Source organism: Crotalus tigris, unplaced genomic scaffold (genome assembly GCF_016545835.1).
Source record: "Crotalus tigris isolate CLP2741 ecotype Arizona unplaced genomic scaffold, ASM1654583v1 scf7180000018184.2832721, whole genome shotgun sequence".
Classification (NCBI taxonomy): Eukaryota; Metazoa; Chordata; class Lepidosauria; order Squamata; family Viperidae; genus Crotalus; species Crotalus tigris.
This window is the reverse complement of record NW_024096871.1, coordinates 2407956-2422208: the sequence shown is the minus strand read 5'-3', so window position 1 is coordinate 2422208 and position 14253 is coordinate 2407956. Positions and strand designations below refer to the sequence as shown.

The following is a 14253-nucleotide window of genomic DNA, read 5'->3' as shown; positions in this document are numbered from 1 at the left end:
AGGGTTGCGAGGCAGAGGAATTTGCCACGAGACGTGGTTATTTATTTTTCTAGAAGATCACGTTGTAATGAAATTTTATAGGCTTTTTATAAGCAGAGATTTCAAATTGCAACTCAAGATGTAATAATTTTAAAAGAAATACCTTCAAAAATTCTTAGAAAAAGAAAGGATTTTGCTTTTTTGGCTGATGAGCTCAAAAAACGACAGGTCTAGTTCAGGTGGGAGATACCGGCTGGAATAGCGGTGAATTATGCAGGGATATATCATAGACTTAACACAATTTCAAAGGCAAAAGATTTTTACACTTCTGTTTTGAAGGCGGGCTCTCCATCATCTTTACGACCTGAGATTACAGAAGAAAAGTCGGAAGGGCAGCCGGTTGAAGGTGCTATGTTATTGGATGTAGGAGACATACAGGCTGAACCTCTGCAGCAGTCTCTTGTGAAAGAAGATTTTTTTAAAGAAACCGAGAATGACTCGTGCAGCCTACAGACGTAAAGTAAAAGAACAGCAGAAGGCGGATGTTGGAATGAAGGAAAGGAAATGATGAACTTTTGTAGTAGTTTTTTTGAGATAGAAGATGTTTTAAGGAATACTGAATGATTTGTGTAATATGTAGAAGTAAAGAAAAAGAACAATAAATAGTATGTTTTAAAGGAATAGTGAATGATTTGTGTAGCATGTAGATATAAAGAAAAAATAATAGAAGGTGATGATTTAGTGGAAAAGTTTAAATATTTGGGAGTATATATATTATAAAAATTTTAATTTAAAGTGTATAAAAATAATTATAAGATATTATGGGTAAATGTATAAAAGAAATTCTAATGATCTCTGTTGGTGAGAATTTTAGTGATTAAGATGAATGGTTTGTTGAAACTTTTTAAGTAGGAGGGTATTAATAGATTTACTTAGGGGTGGGGAAAAAAAGCAAATAGCCAAGTTTGTTGAATGTAAGTTTATTGGTTGGGTTATATTGGAAGGAAAATTTTGTGTTTATTATGGATGAATGGTTGTTTAAAAGAAATATACACCTCAGTGTGGAGAAGATGGATAAATTACATGTAGAGTAAATAGAGCTGATATGGGATTAAAAAGTATTATTTAGATTATGAATAATTTTTAGTTTTTAATTTGGAATTGCTTATATTGTTATTTTTGTTTGTTTGTTTTTTAAATTTGCTTAAATTTGTTTTATATTTGAGTTAAAGCACATTATTGATTTTGTTATTTGTATAGTTGGATAAGTTTATTTAGAATTTGTTTGTTTATTTGTAACCCTGTAACCAGTTCTGGGAAGTGAGAGGGGGGGAGGGAGGGGGTTATTTTAGGGGGGGGGGATATTGTTAAAAACTTGTATAAAACTTTTCAATAAAAAAAAGATGGTGGCCATGATAGTGAAATTAAAATTCTGCCTTTTTTATGGTGTTGCATATGTGATGTACATGAACATTAAGTAGAGATTCAATCATACTATTTTGGTCGCCATCTTACCTTTGTGTCCATACCCAGTAGATACCCCTGCAACTAGTTCTAGAGAGTAGTCCCACCTTCCTCAACCTATTCTCAACTGAAGCCTGGCTGATTTCTCTAAATTGGCCTGCTACTATCAGATTGAAATATATGAAGCAATGTGATTTAGATTTAGCCAATTAGTTTATGCAAATTTGTTCTGATCAAATCTATATGTTTGGAAAACAAATATAAAAATCCAATTAAAGATCAGCAGAGAGAGTAATACTTGATGTAATTTTGTTCTTTCATATCTACATATCTGATATGACTAGCTTATTTCAAGTTTGATTTCATAACAAATTAATCTGACTAGTGACAAACATTACTTGCTATCCTGGTTTACAATAAGTAGCCTGTAAAGTGTACGTCTTTCAATTACCAGGGAACAGCTCATGAGTTCTCCAAGTCTGGGAAGAACATGAATTTACAGAACTTGCTAAACTATAATTCCCAGCATTCCTCAGCATAGGCCATGCTAATTAAGTCTGTTAGGATTTGTGGTTCATCAACATTAGGAGGATATGGGTTCCCTATTCTTTTATAACAATGATTTATTACTGGTTGACATATACTGAATGTTAAAATCAAGTTTTAGTTCAAGAAGATGATGTAATTTTTCCATTTGTTAGGATTATTGGGAGTAGGATGGGGTGATGGAACTGAAGGAAATCATCACATCATCTTCCTGCCTACCTATTTCCATATTTTGAAGTTATTGGAGTGACAATGACTGAAACTTTTATAGAAGTTGCCATCCATTACAGGCTAATTCAAGAGCTGGCCCTGAGATGCTCAAAATATTATTGTATCCTCTAACACATTTCATCCTATTGCTAGAAAAATATAACAGAGTGTAGCTGATTCCTAAAATCCATGGCTTATATAGATGTTCTCTAACTTACTATTAAAAACTAGTTACAATATTTCCTGAGCCTTTCAGAGAAATCCTTAAGACTCTGGGGGCACAGAGTACAGCTTAACTGGAAGAAAAGCAAAAAGCCAATTTTGATTCAAACAAATCTCTTCACTTCCCAAAACCTACTTTTTAATCTTTTCTGACTAGTGGGTTTTATTGGAATTGCAGACCCCTTAGCTGTAAAGTTAATCTCCTTCCCACTCTTGAGTGGACTATTTTGAAATGATAAGTTGCTTTTTAGGTTACAAAAGTTCACTACCCTTTACCTTTTGTACTGTGATTCTCCTATGACCATATACTAACAGATACATTTTACCTGTTATATTGCAGGGGTTCTACTCTAAAATCCATGAAGTTTTCAGTGCAGATCCCTTCAGTGCTAATAATTGCATTATGCCTTTAAGCAGGATATGAAAAAGGTTTCTTTTAACATTACTTTGAATTAATGTTTCATGGAACTAGAAATAATAGCAAAATAAAAGCCTATGAGCACAAAACCCATACTAGAAGGAATTACTATAAAGAATAATCTGAGATATAATTTTTTAAAAAATCAATAACTGACTTAAGCAGCAATTGAATTACCAGTCAAGCACAAGCAAAATTCATTCCAAAACGATAAAGTTTGTTTATTCTGATAAATGAACTGCCAAGCAAGATCTATTTTTGAAACTAGATAGAGCAGCAGTCATGTTGACACTACTTACATCACTTTCATGGCCTTCCCGAAGATTGTAAGTGAGATCTTGCTGAATGTCTTCAACAAACTTATGAGCATATTCTGGATAAAGATCTAACACTTCAAAGAGTCCTTTGAGAATAATACATTGAAGGTCACAATAGGTTAGAGCTTTCACATCAGCATTTGTTTTAATCACTTGGTCCTTAATTGAGAGGTTTGCTCCAATTAAATCTCCTTTACCTATGCAAAAAATAATAATAATAATAGAAAAAGCAGGATGTCAATAAGTAAAAAGAATATCTTTATAGTCCAACAGCCAAAACCTAAACACACTGATAGGCATTAAAAAGAGTTCTACTATAGATTCTGCTACAGGAAAAAAAAGGATATTGGATATTTCACTACAGGAAAAAAGATACTGATATGGATTCACTGCAGAGTTTCCAAATGGATCCTTGGTTTAAAAAAAAAACCAAAAACAGGCTGAAGCAAAGTTTGATTTTCTTCCATGGATGGGATGGAGTAGCAACTGAATTCACTTACCCATTATTATGGGGTGGCCTTGAGGTCTTTTCTGTTTGTAAAATTTATCATTTCTGGTGAGTAAAGCAGTGCTGACAAATAGAGAATCCAGCATTGCCATGGTATAAAACACAACAATATCAGGGAAAACATCTGTCTAGTGAATTATCCTGCTTTAAATACAGTTGTAGACTGATCCAACTTAAAACCAGCAGTCCTGCAGCAATCCCAGCATGGGGGTGGGGGTGGGGGTGAAGGAAGAGGATTATAAAAAGTCAAGATGGTAGCCACAAATCATCATGTAGCAGGGCATAGTTCTGGGTTGGAGAAGAGTGGTTAAGACTGCCAAAATCATGGATATTTTTAGGAAGGCAAACTGCTCAGTGCATGACCAAAATCATGTAGGTAGAGGAGAGGAAAATGTTAGAATGCATCTGTAAAGTGGCATGTACATGCCTTAAACAGAGTATATGTATATATATAAAAGGAAAGGGGGTATGTGAGGAAGAGCTGTTATTTCAGATGGTCTGGATTACTACTGAAGAAGACAGCACCAAGTAAACAAAGGATAAAACACAGAAACCATCCATCAAGTTTGGATACTCCAGCCCTGGGATGTAGAAGACCAGGATCAAAAGCAACATTGACAGTATAGAAAGGCAGGAGGATGGACTATGTTGTATGTAGAAGATACTGAATAATGGAACTCAAAAGTGTAAATTTTGGTTTGCTTGAAAGTAACAAACAACAAGACATACTTTTCTTGGGAATATTTTTGAACAGTATTTCAATAAGGAAGTTTAGAATTTCAATACTAAATGCAAGTAAAGTTTCATAAGCCTGTGATTTTTTTAAAAAAAGAAAACAAAAATGCAAAGTAGTCAATAAAAAGAGAACATACTAAAATTATTTCCAGCATTAAGAGATGCTTGATAGTTTTATATTCTGCTTCCTAAAAGTGAAAACATATAATAGAAAAATGCTTGTTTTGTGATGGAATAAGTCATTAATTATTACTTCACCTAGAGGAAAATATGCAGCACTACTCATTATTATTGAACACTCATGTGGAGATGGAATATGATATGCTGATAAAAGAGTTGGTCTAGGATTAGTATAACCCAGATTCAAATATACCTTTAAAGCCGCACTGGATAACTAGACCTATCTATTTTTGCAAGTATGTAGCTCTGGGGAGAAACTGGAAGAGCAAATAGTATGTAAGCTGTGTAATCCTGCCATTGGATTTAAGAAATGGCTTAATGCAATGTTTTTCAAACAAGCTTAAAATATGAGGATTTCAACTTCCAGAATTCCGCTTTGAACTCATTTCATTCAAAAGGGAGTTCAGCAATTTATCAGCTGATTCCAACAGTCTCTATTTAGTCCAGAGGTAATTATTTCTACATCTTATAGGACAAATAGCTAGGCAACCAGTGGAATGGAAAGGCCCAGCAGTGGTTAATACAGGCAGTTGTTGCTCTATTGATGGTAGTCACTGTGCAGACAATTAGGAAATTTCTACTAGGGTTAAGTACAAAGTTCTTCTTTTCTCTCATAGGCACACCAAATCCTTTATTATTTTTCATAATAATGAGCACAGAGGAAAGCTTACCTAGAATTGCCAGCACCATGCTATCTTTTAGAACTTCCATGGAACCTGAGCACACAAGATAGATAGCTTGCAAGGCATCTCCCTGCCGGAGGAGGTACTCCCCAGGAGCACAAAAGGAGGTTTTGATATGCAAAGACAAAGACCTGAGGCAACCGCGACTGGCACAGTCAAAAAGGGAGAGTTGCAGAATCTCCTTGTTCAAGTGCATGGTGATGTCTGAGCGCAGCTCATCTGGAAAATCTTTAAGAAGCTGTCCAGAGGGGGAAGACATATTTTGATTCAGTAGTTGAATGGTTAATGGATTAGAATGCTAATACATGTAACAGTTAACCCTGTTATATTAGCTTATCTATTTTTACAGTTATTAAAATAAAATTTAGTTGCATTTATTGATTTATTGAAAGAGCTCTTCAATGAAGGGAGAAGTGGTCACATTTGGGGACAAATTTGGAATTGGATATCTGTTTTATTTTTATGTTTTATTTATGTATCGCATATGTTTATAATAGTGACTAAATAGATATTTTCCAAAACTGAAATACAAAAAAAAATTACCTCATGGGAATCTATTCCATTATTGACAGACCAAGTGGTTTGGAAATATTCCAGCATTCTTTGCTTTAATTGCTGAGGCAGGTGATGGACCCTTATAAAATCTTTGAGATCCTTAGTTCTTGTATGATAAAGGGACCACCTGGAGTACATCCGCTGAATGATAGCAGTCACATTACCAAAAACCAAGGCGTGCATTAAAGCTATGAATATAGAAAGTATATTAATAGAATAAAACACATTATTGAAACAGGCCTGACTTTAGACTAAGGCCAAGTAGACACTGGCCGAGGGACCAAAGCTTAGGGAATCCTTCTAAAAATGCAAATATTTGTGTCAATGTAAGGCAATGCCTTAATGAAAGGCCCTAGGGGATGCCATGGCAAGGGCCCTTTCATTAAGATGCTATATTATATATATAGTATATATATATATATGTATATATAAAATATATAATTTTTACAGAAAAAAATTACAGATTTTTTTACAGATGACTTATATCATTTAATGATTTGTTGAGAAAGCAGTCTAAAAACATAGAAATTCATAAATGTGCCTATGAATTTTACAAATAGATTATCAGAAGAGATTAAAAAAGACTAGAGTGTATATTTAGAATATTACTTTGCTGTGTTACTTTCTTTTGAGCTAAATATTGGTATGCAGTGGAGAAGGGAGTGAGAAATGGTAAACTAAAGAAATTAAAGCAAAATAAGAAAATATAACTGAATCTTACAACATTCACTGTTTTTATCCTTGCAAATCATCTTATTTCATAACTTTTTATCCTTGCAAATCATCTTGTTTCCATCGGATTCCAGTCATACATTACCTTTTTTCTTTAAAAAATCATTTATCTGTTTTTATTGAACTCATCACTTCAATTTTCCCAGTTTTAACCTATTTACAATTCCTTCATATATTTTTGTTCTGAATCAGATTCTGCCTTATTCTCTCTATACAACGAAACCATCTCAATGCACTTTCATATGCGTCATTCAGTTTTGTATTAATTCGTGTTTATTCATTCCCCAATTGTCCCTGATGCTAGCCAACATAGTGCAATGACAAAGTAGTTAGACTGACACAGTGGAGAAGCAGGTTTAAGTCCATCTTCAGCCACAAAAGCTTATTTTGGAATTTTAGCTAATCATCCTCTTTCAGTCCCATGAACTTCACAGGGTTAGAGCATTCTTGTGGAAAAGAATGGAGGAAGAGATATCTTAAGGTCCTGAATGAAGGCAGAATACATCTAGCACAGTGGTTCTCAACCTTTTTAATGCCGCGACTCCCAACCGGTCGTAAGTCGAGGACTACTCAACCGGTCATAAGTCGAGGACTACTCAATTGGTGCAGCACCGTTTGCAGAATGGGACTTTTGGCGGGCTCAGCAGGGCAGAGACAGCCTGGACAATTCCTATTGGCTTTTGAAAGCCAATAGAATTAGACTCTATTCAAGAGAGTCTATTCTATTGGCTTTCACAAGCCAATAGAATAAAAGGGAGTAGCACAGCTAAGGAAAAGGGGGAAAAAATGGCGGACTGCATTGTTTGGTGACCCCTGTGAAATGGTTGTTCGACCCCAAATGGATTCCCGACCCACAGGTTGAAACCACAGATCTAGCAAGTAGAGTTTGTACATATTGTATCTTTTCTAAGTATTCCATTCCCACTGCATTCAGCTTAATTTTAGTTTCTTCCTCACTTGCTTATAACAAATCAGGCAGCAATATGTCCCTATTGAGAACCACTTTTACTTTTTTCAACATATTATATATTTTTCCTTATCCTAATTTTTTAAGCACTTATTCTATTACATGTATTTTTCCCTACATCTTTCCCCAAGTCTTTCAGTTAACAAAATTGTTTTCTCTTGGATCACATACATTCAGAAAGGGCGTTGTCTTACCTGAACTCCTTTTCTCAGTACGGAGATGGAGAATCCACCAATGGGTTTTCTCTGTCTCCCTGCTCTTGAGACCAAGTAGCCAAACTTGACACGCCCCCTCTTGCTAGGAGATCAGTTTTGACGAGGGTGAAAGTGGTTGATACTAGACGAGGTGTTGGCTCTCAACCCCTAATGCCGGCTTAAATGACCTTAAGGGTGGGTGTGGATTCTCCATCTCTATACTGAGAAAAGGCGTTCAGGTAAGACAATGCCCCTTCTCCAGTACAGGAGATGGAGAATCCACCAATGGGACATACCAAAGCCTCACTGTCCCGATGGGTGGGAAACAGATAAGGCCGGGCTCACGTCCCTGGAGACCACCTGCTGGAGGACCCGCCACCCAAAGGAGGTGTCCGCTGAGCGAAGCGGTCAATCCTATAGTGATGTATAAAGGGTGAGGGCGAAGACCATGTCACAGCCGTGCAAATCTCCTCGATGGAAGCCTGAGTGGCCCATCTGCAGATGTCGCAGCACTGCGAGTGGAATGAGCTGTGATATGACTTGGAGTCAGCAGGAAGGAAGAACGGTACGCCTATACAGGCCCTGATCCACCTGCCTATAGTGCCAGCGGACACCTTCTGTCCCAGGGAAGCCGGACAGAAGGAAATAAAGAGGGCCTCAGATCTGTGAAAGCGTTCCGTGCATTTGATGTAACGCCACAGAGCCCTGAGGATTTGCAATGTGTGCCACTGCCGCTCCAAGTCATGGGAAGGATCAGGACAAAATTTAGGCAAGATGACTTCCTGTGTTCTGTGAAAGAGTGAATTGACCTTGGGCACAAAGATGGGATCCAACCTAAGGACAACCTGGTCCCGGTGGAAGATGCAAAGATCATTCCTGACTGAAAGAGCAGTCAGCTTAGAGATACGTCTGGCTGACGTGATGGCGATTAAGAACACTACCTTAAGAGATAAGGCCCGCAATGGAATATTATTGATGGGCTCAAAGGGCAGTTTTGTGAGTGCGCGCAGCACATGAGGCAGTTCCCAGGAAGGATACCTGTGTACCACAGGAGGCCTAGTGTTTCATGCACTCTTGATGAAAATGCGAATCCTGGGATGGTGAGCCAGAGGAACTGAATCCACAATGTCGGTAGGGCCGCCTCCTGCTTACGAAGGGTCGCAGGGGCCAGGCCTCTGTCCAAACCTTCAAGGATGTAGTTTACAATCTGGAGAATAGTTAATTTGTAGACATCCAATTGCCTTCTTCTGCACCAATGGAAAAGTTTTTCCATGTGGAATCATAAATGTGATTGGTTGCTGGTCTACGAGAGGCCTGAATCATGGAAATTGCCCAGGAGGAAAATAACTCTTGTGTCATGATGCTGCGCTCAAGCGTCAGGCGGCTAACTGCAACCATTGAGGGTCCGGATGTTGGAGGACCCCCTGGCGCAAGGACACGCGATGTGGGAGAATCTTCTATGGAGGAGATCGGGAAAGATTCATCAGATCGGCAAACCAAGGCCACGAGGATCACCTCCACCTGCTCCTGGAACAGTTTGCGGATGGTCGCAGGAATGAGTGGGAGGGGAGGGGAGGCATAAGGTAGCGGAATCTGCAGGGCGTCTGTCCCCTCCACCTCTGGAAGGTAATAACGGGAGAAGTACCTGGGAAGTTGGGTATTGTTCGACGATGCAAACAGGTTGAGGACCGAATCTGTGGGATATCTCGGAAAAGAGATCCGGATGTAGTGCCCATTCCAAGGGGTCTATCGTAGAGCGACTTAGAAAGTCTGTCTGCTGGTTCTTGACCCCCGAGATGTGTTAGGCTCTGAGAGAGGCCAAGTTGGACTCTGCCCAGGATCCTATCAGCCGTGCCTCTGCCATAAGGGACTTGGACCTGGTGCCCCCTGCCGGTTCACATGGGTCTTGGATGCCGCATTGTCCATGAGGATCAAAACATAACGGCCCCTGACCCAGTGTTGGAACTGGCGAAGAGCTAAGTGAATGGCCCTGAGTTCCAGCCAATTGATGTTGTATCTCAAGTCTGTGTGGGACCAGCGGCCCTGTGCAAACTGAGACTGAAGATGGGCTCCCCAAGTGAATAGGCTTCCGTAGTGATGGTGAGGCAGTTCAGCTTCTTGAAGGGTGACCCCTTGGTTACCGCTTGTGAGAATCACCAGCGAAGAGACCTGAGGGTCGACTGGGAGCCTCACCTTGTGGTTGGATGCGCTGACATTCACTTGTTGGAATGGCAGGAGGAACCATTGGAGATCCCGCAAGTGAAGTCTGGCCCAGGGGACTATGGCTATGCAGGAGACCATCTTCCCCAGAATCTGGGAGAGTAAGACCAGTGGAATGGTTTGGTCCTTGTACACCCGGCAAGCCAGGTCCCTGATGCTGACCACCTACTCCTGGGAGAGATAGACCATGCAGGTTGTAGTGTCTATGATGGCTCCCAGGTGCAGAAGCCTGGATGAGGGAACTGTCTGGCTGTTTTGAAAATTCACCAAGAACCAGTGCTGTTGGAGGACCTGAATAGTTAGTCCCAGGTCCGACTGGGCCACCTGAAAGGAGGATGCTTGGATCAAAATGTTGTCCAGGTAACACTGGACGCGTACTGGTACCTTCCATAAGTGGGCGGCTAGTACAGCAAGGATCTTGGTGAACACTCTGGGTGCTGATGAGAGTCCGAACGGAAGGGCCTTATACTGGAAGTGACGGCCCCTGTAACAGAACCTGAGGAATCGCCAGTGATCTGGATGGATGGGGATGTGGAGATACGCTTCCGTGAGGTCTATTGACACCAGGAAGTCTCCTTGTCTGATGCCTCCTAGGATGGAATATAGTGATTGCATTTTGAACTTTTTGTATGTGATGTAATAGTTCAGACTCTTGAGGTCCAGAATTGCCCTCCGTCCCCCTGAGATCTTGGGGACCATGAAGAGGATAGAGTAGAATCCCCTTCCCCTGTGGTCCGGTGGTACCGGTTCTATGGCCTGAATCTATAGAAGATGTTGAATGGCCTCTTGCATAAGTCCCTGTTTGGTTGGGTCCCAAGAAGTGGGACAGGGGGTTTGGCCACAAACTCCAGGGACAGGCCAAACTGGATTGTTTATAAGACCCAGGCATCCATGGATATGAGTTCCCACTGATAGAAGAAGTGGGCAAGTCTTCCCCTATGGGGAGTGTAGTGTAAGAGTCACTTGGACCTCCTGTAGGGGCATCCTGCCCCTTGAAATGGCCTCTTGGATTGGTTCTGCTCTCTGGGTCGAAAAGCTGACTTGTCATACGGATGGTCATATGGCCTGTCTTGCCTGGGTGTGTATGAACGGGAGGGCTGTGTGGCTGTCGAACTTGCTGCTGGCCAAAAGGACTGCCTGCGGAAATAGGGAGTGGTACGCTTGTTGGACCGTTTATTGAAATGAGCCATGACCTTCCGCTTGTCTTTGTTCTCCAGAAGGTATGGAGTCAGGGCCTCCCCAAAGAGATTGTTGCCCAGATACGGGGCAGTTGCGAGATGCCATTTGGCCTTGGCGTCTGCCTGCCAGTGTTTCAGCCATAGCATCCTTCTGGCTAGAGATCTGGAAGCAAAGGCGACTGACTGAAGTATCGCGTCTACAGCGTACTCAGTTGCCGCCACCATTTTGCTTAGGTCCTGGTAGTCCAGATGTCCTCAGAAAGGACCCTAGCCTGAAGCTGGCGAAGCCATAAGAGGGTGGTTCTGACAAAGAAGGATGCACGGCCATTTTGATCGCCCATGCTGCTGATAGATGTGTCTTACGGAAAGTTTGGTCCCATTTCCTGTCGTCTGCTTTAAGTGCCTCAGACATGTCCCCAGCGACCGCAGTCTGGGACTCCAGTGGGGTCCAGGCCTCGTCCACCTTGGGGACCTCTAGGGCCTCATTCAGGTCTGTGGAGGTACTAAAAATCTTTTTGTCTGTCCTGCTTACAGAAGGGAATGAGGAAGGGGAGACCCATTGCTTTTTGATCCCTGTGAGAAATATAGAAGGACAGGGAATGTGGTGTTGGGCTGCCACTGTTTCAAAAAATATCAGATTTGGGCTGGCATCTGATGTGGCCTGTGTCTGAGGGAACTTATCAGACCCAAGGTTTGCTCTTGAGGCGGCCTTGTGAAGCAAGGGGAAAAAAAGGCTGGATTGAATAAACCTCCACATGGGGAAGGTTCAGAGGGGAGTTCCTCCTCTTCTGATAGATTGAAATCTCGCTGCTCCTCACCCTGTGGAGATGAGCATCCGCTCATTGAGGAGTGTGCAGGAGATGTGGGCTCCTGGAACATAGGAATCCCCGTAGGAGGGACATAAGGTAGCATAGTAGATGTGGAAGCCCCCTGTCCAGGTGGATGGAAAGACCACTCTGCTAGTCCACACTCTGGATAACAGGCCCTCAAGTCGACCGTCAGAGAAAATGTCTCCTAGGTCTGGACCCCTGAGCCCTGCTGCAGTTGGTGTGAAGGTGGCCTCAGGAACTGAACCCAAGGGAAGAGGTGGTAGATTGGTTGTTGTGTGCTGAACTAGTGTAGCGGGGGTTTCTATCAGGGACCACATGCCCTGAGCTGAGGTTGAAGGACCTAAAGGAAGGTCAAACTCAGGGGCTGCCATTTGATCTGTCTCTAATCTTGCCTGTCTCTGCGCTCTGGAGAACTCCTTTTCCAGAGCCTGGTGCCTACGGCTGGCTTGCTTTTCACCCAACTTGGAAGGCTTCTTGAGACTGGCCTTAGCCTTGGTTTTGAGCTTGCCTGCTGCCTCTTGTTTGGAGGTTTTGTGCCAGCCGTAACTGGAGGATGGGGAGGCAGTGCTCATGGGTTGAGGCACCGTGGAGTCCTCCATTCTGGTTTGAGCTGTCTCAGAGAAACTGAGGTGAAGCTCTGGCAGGCAAGCGGTTGGCGGAAGTGAAATTGGAGCAAGTATCGAGGACTGCTCCCCTGACCACCTGACTGGAAAATCAAATCTATCTGGGCTTGATCATGGCAATTGAGGCTGATGCCGAAGGCACGGTTGGGGACCCGCTATGGGCTCTGACCGGAGGCTTTAGGTGGCCAGTCAAGTTGCACCAGATAGCCCAGTGAAGGGCGCAGAGGGCCTGAGGCAAGGCCTGGCAAGGAAAGAATGAAGACAAAAGTGGTTGAGTAATTTGGTGTGGTCAGTATATTAGCAAATAATATAGAACAAACGCTCCTCCAATGCAGCCCAGGCCTGAATAACTATAAGGCCCTGGCTTGATGAGGGCTAAAGAAGCAACCACGTGGCAATCAAAATGGGGGCCATCAGAGCTGAAAGAGGTAATCAGGATCTCTAGGACCGTGTGCCCTAAGTAGGGACTTAAGTCCTAAAGAATGGGAGTGATGAGCCACAGGATTAGGAATAACTGACTAAATCAAGCCAAAAGGAGCCATTTAATTCTTCGTTGCCTTAGGTGGCAACAAAATGGTGGCTGCAACTTGTTCTGGTCAAAAAACGCCCCCCACACACAGAAAGCTTTGCCGATGCTGAGGCAGCCCTGGTCACAGCGCCAAATGGTATGACGGGGAATAGTCCCAGAATTTGCCTCCGATAACAGAAAGAAAAAAACGGAGCCCTGGGATCAATCTTTTAAACTTCGTTGCCTCAAATGGCAACCAAAATGGCGTCCATGTCTTGCGAGATGGCTCTGGAGGCCTGGGGATTGAATTGCACAGACCAATGTGGGAGCGCTGAATGCAGCTCCTCAGTCCTAAGAGGGGAGGTGAAATTGCTCTTAAGGTAGCTCTGTGAGCTACCCAAGAAATATTTTCTCCCCAGAGCTCTGGGGAAAAGCAAAGCGAAAAAAAAAGCAGTTGCCTCCCTCCCACCCACCTCCCACAGATCAAATCCTCTGTTTTGAAGCAGCGCTGAACAGTAGGGAAGAATTCCCAGGTTGTGAGAATAATTAAATTATTGAGGGGTGTTATTAAATAAATGAGAATTCACCAATGGGTCTCTACCTGCTAATCTACTGAGAGAGCCAACCTTGACACGTCTTCAAGAGCTTGAGACCAAGTCAAGACTGGATCTCCTAGCAAGAGAGGGTGTGTCACGTTTGGCTACTTGGTCTCAAGAGCAGGCAGACAGAGAAAACCCATTGGTGGATTCTCCATCTCCTGTACTAGAGAATGTAGCATAGTCTTTGCTAAAAATCATACCTTGTATTTCTGTTATCCACATTCAATAGAATATAATATGCAACTATCATCATCTCAGGCATTCTTAAAGTTATATGCCTTTAAAACAATATATACATAACTACAATTCATATTTTATAACATACATTTTAGTCCTTTTACAGATAATTAAATCTATACCTTTTCCTTCCTGCTAAGACCAACTCAGATCATTACTTTTTTTCTGCTTTTTCTTAATTTTTCAATATTCCTTTCCTTCCTTTCCCTTTCCTTTCCTTTCTCCTTCCCTCTTTCCCTTCCCCTTTCCCCCTTTATTCTTCTTTGTTATGATTATCACCAGACACTTATAGATATTGTCTTTCAGTACTCATTATGGTATTGGTCAATTATTTGTATAATTATTATA

The 14253-nt window shown here is 41.7% G+C and overlaps 1 protein-coding gene across 1 annotated transcript in view; it reads right to left on the bottom strand.

Annotated features, from left to right (window-relative positions):
* Nucleotides 1–14253, bottom strand: part of KCNH8 (potassium voltage-gated channel subfamily H member 8) — a 198674-nt gene that overhangs the window by 34477 nt on the left and 149944 nt on the right. The window contains exons 9-11 of the mRNA XM_039348858.1: nt 5806–6005; nt 5251–5500; nt 3139–3353 (exon numbers count right to left, since the gene is read on the bottom strand). Of these exons, the coding sequence (XP_039204792.1) occupies nt 3139–3353; nt 5251–5500; nt 5806–6005 (665 nt within the window). The remainder of the gene's footprint in view (nt 1–3138; nt 3354–5250; nt 5501–5805; nt 6006–14253) is intronic.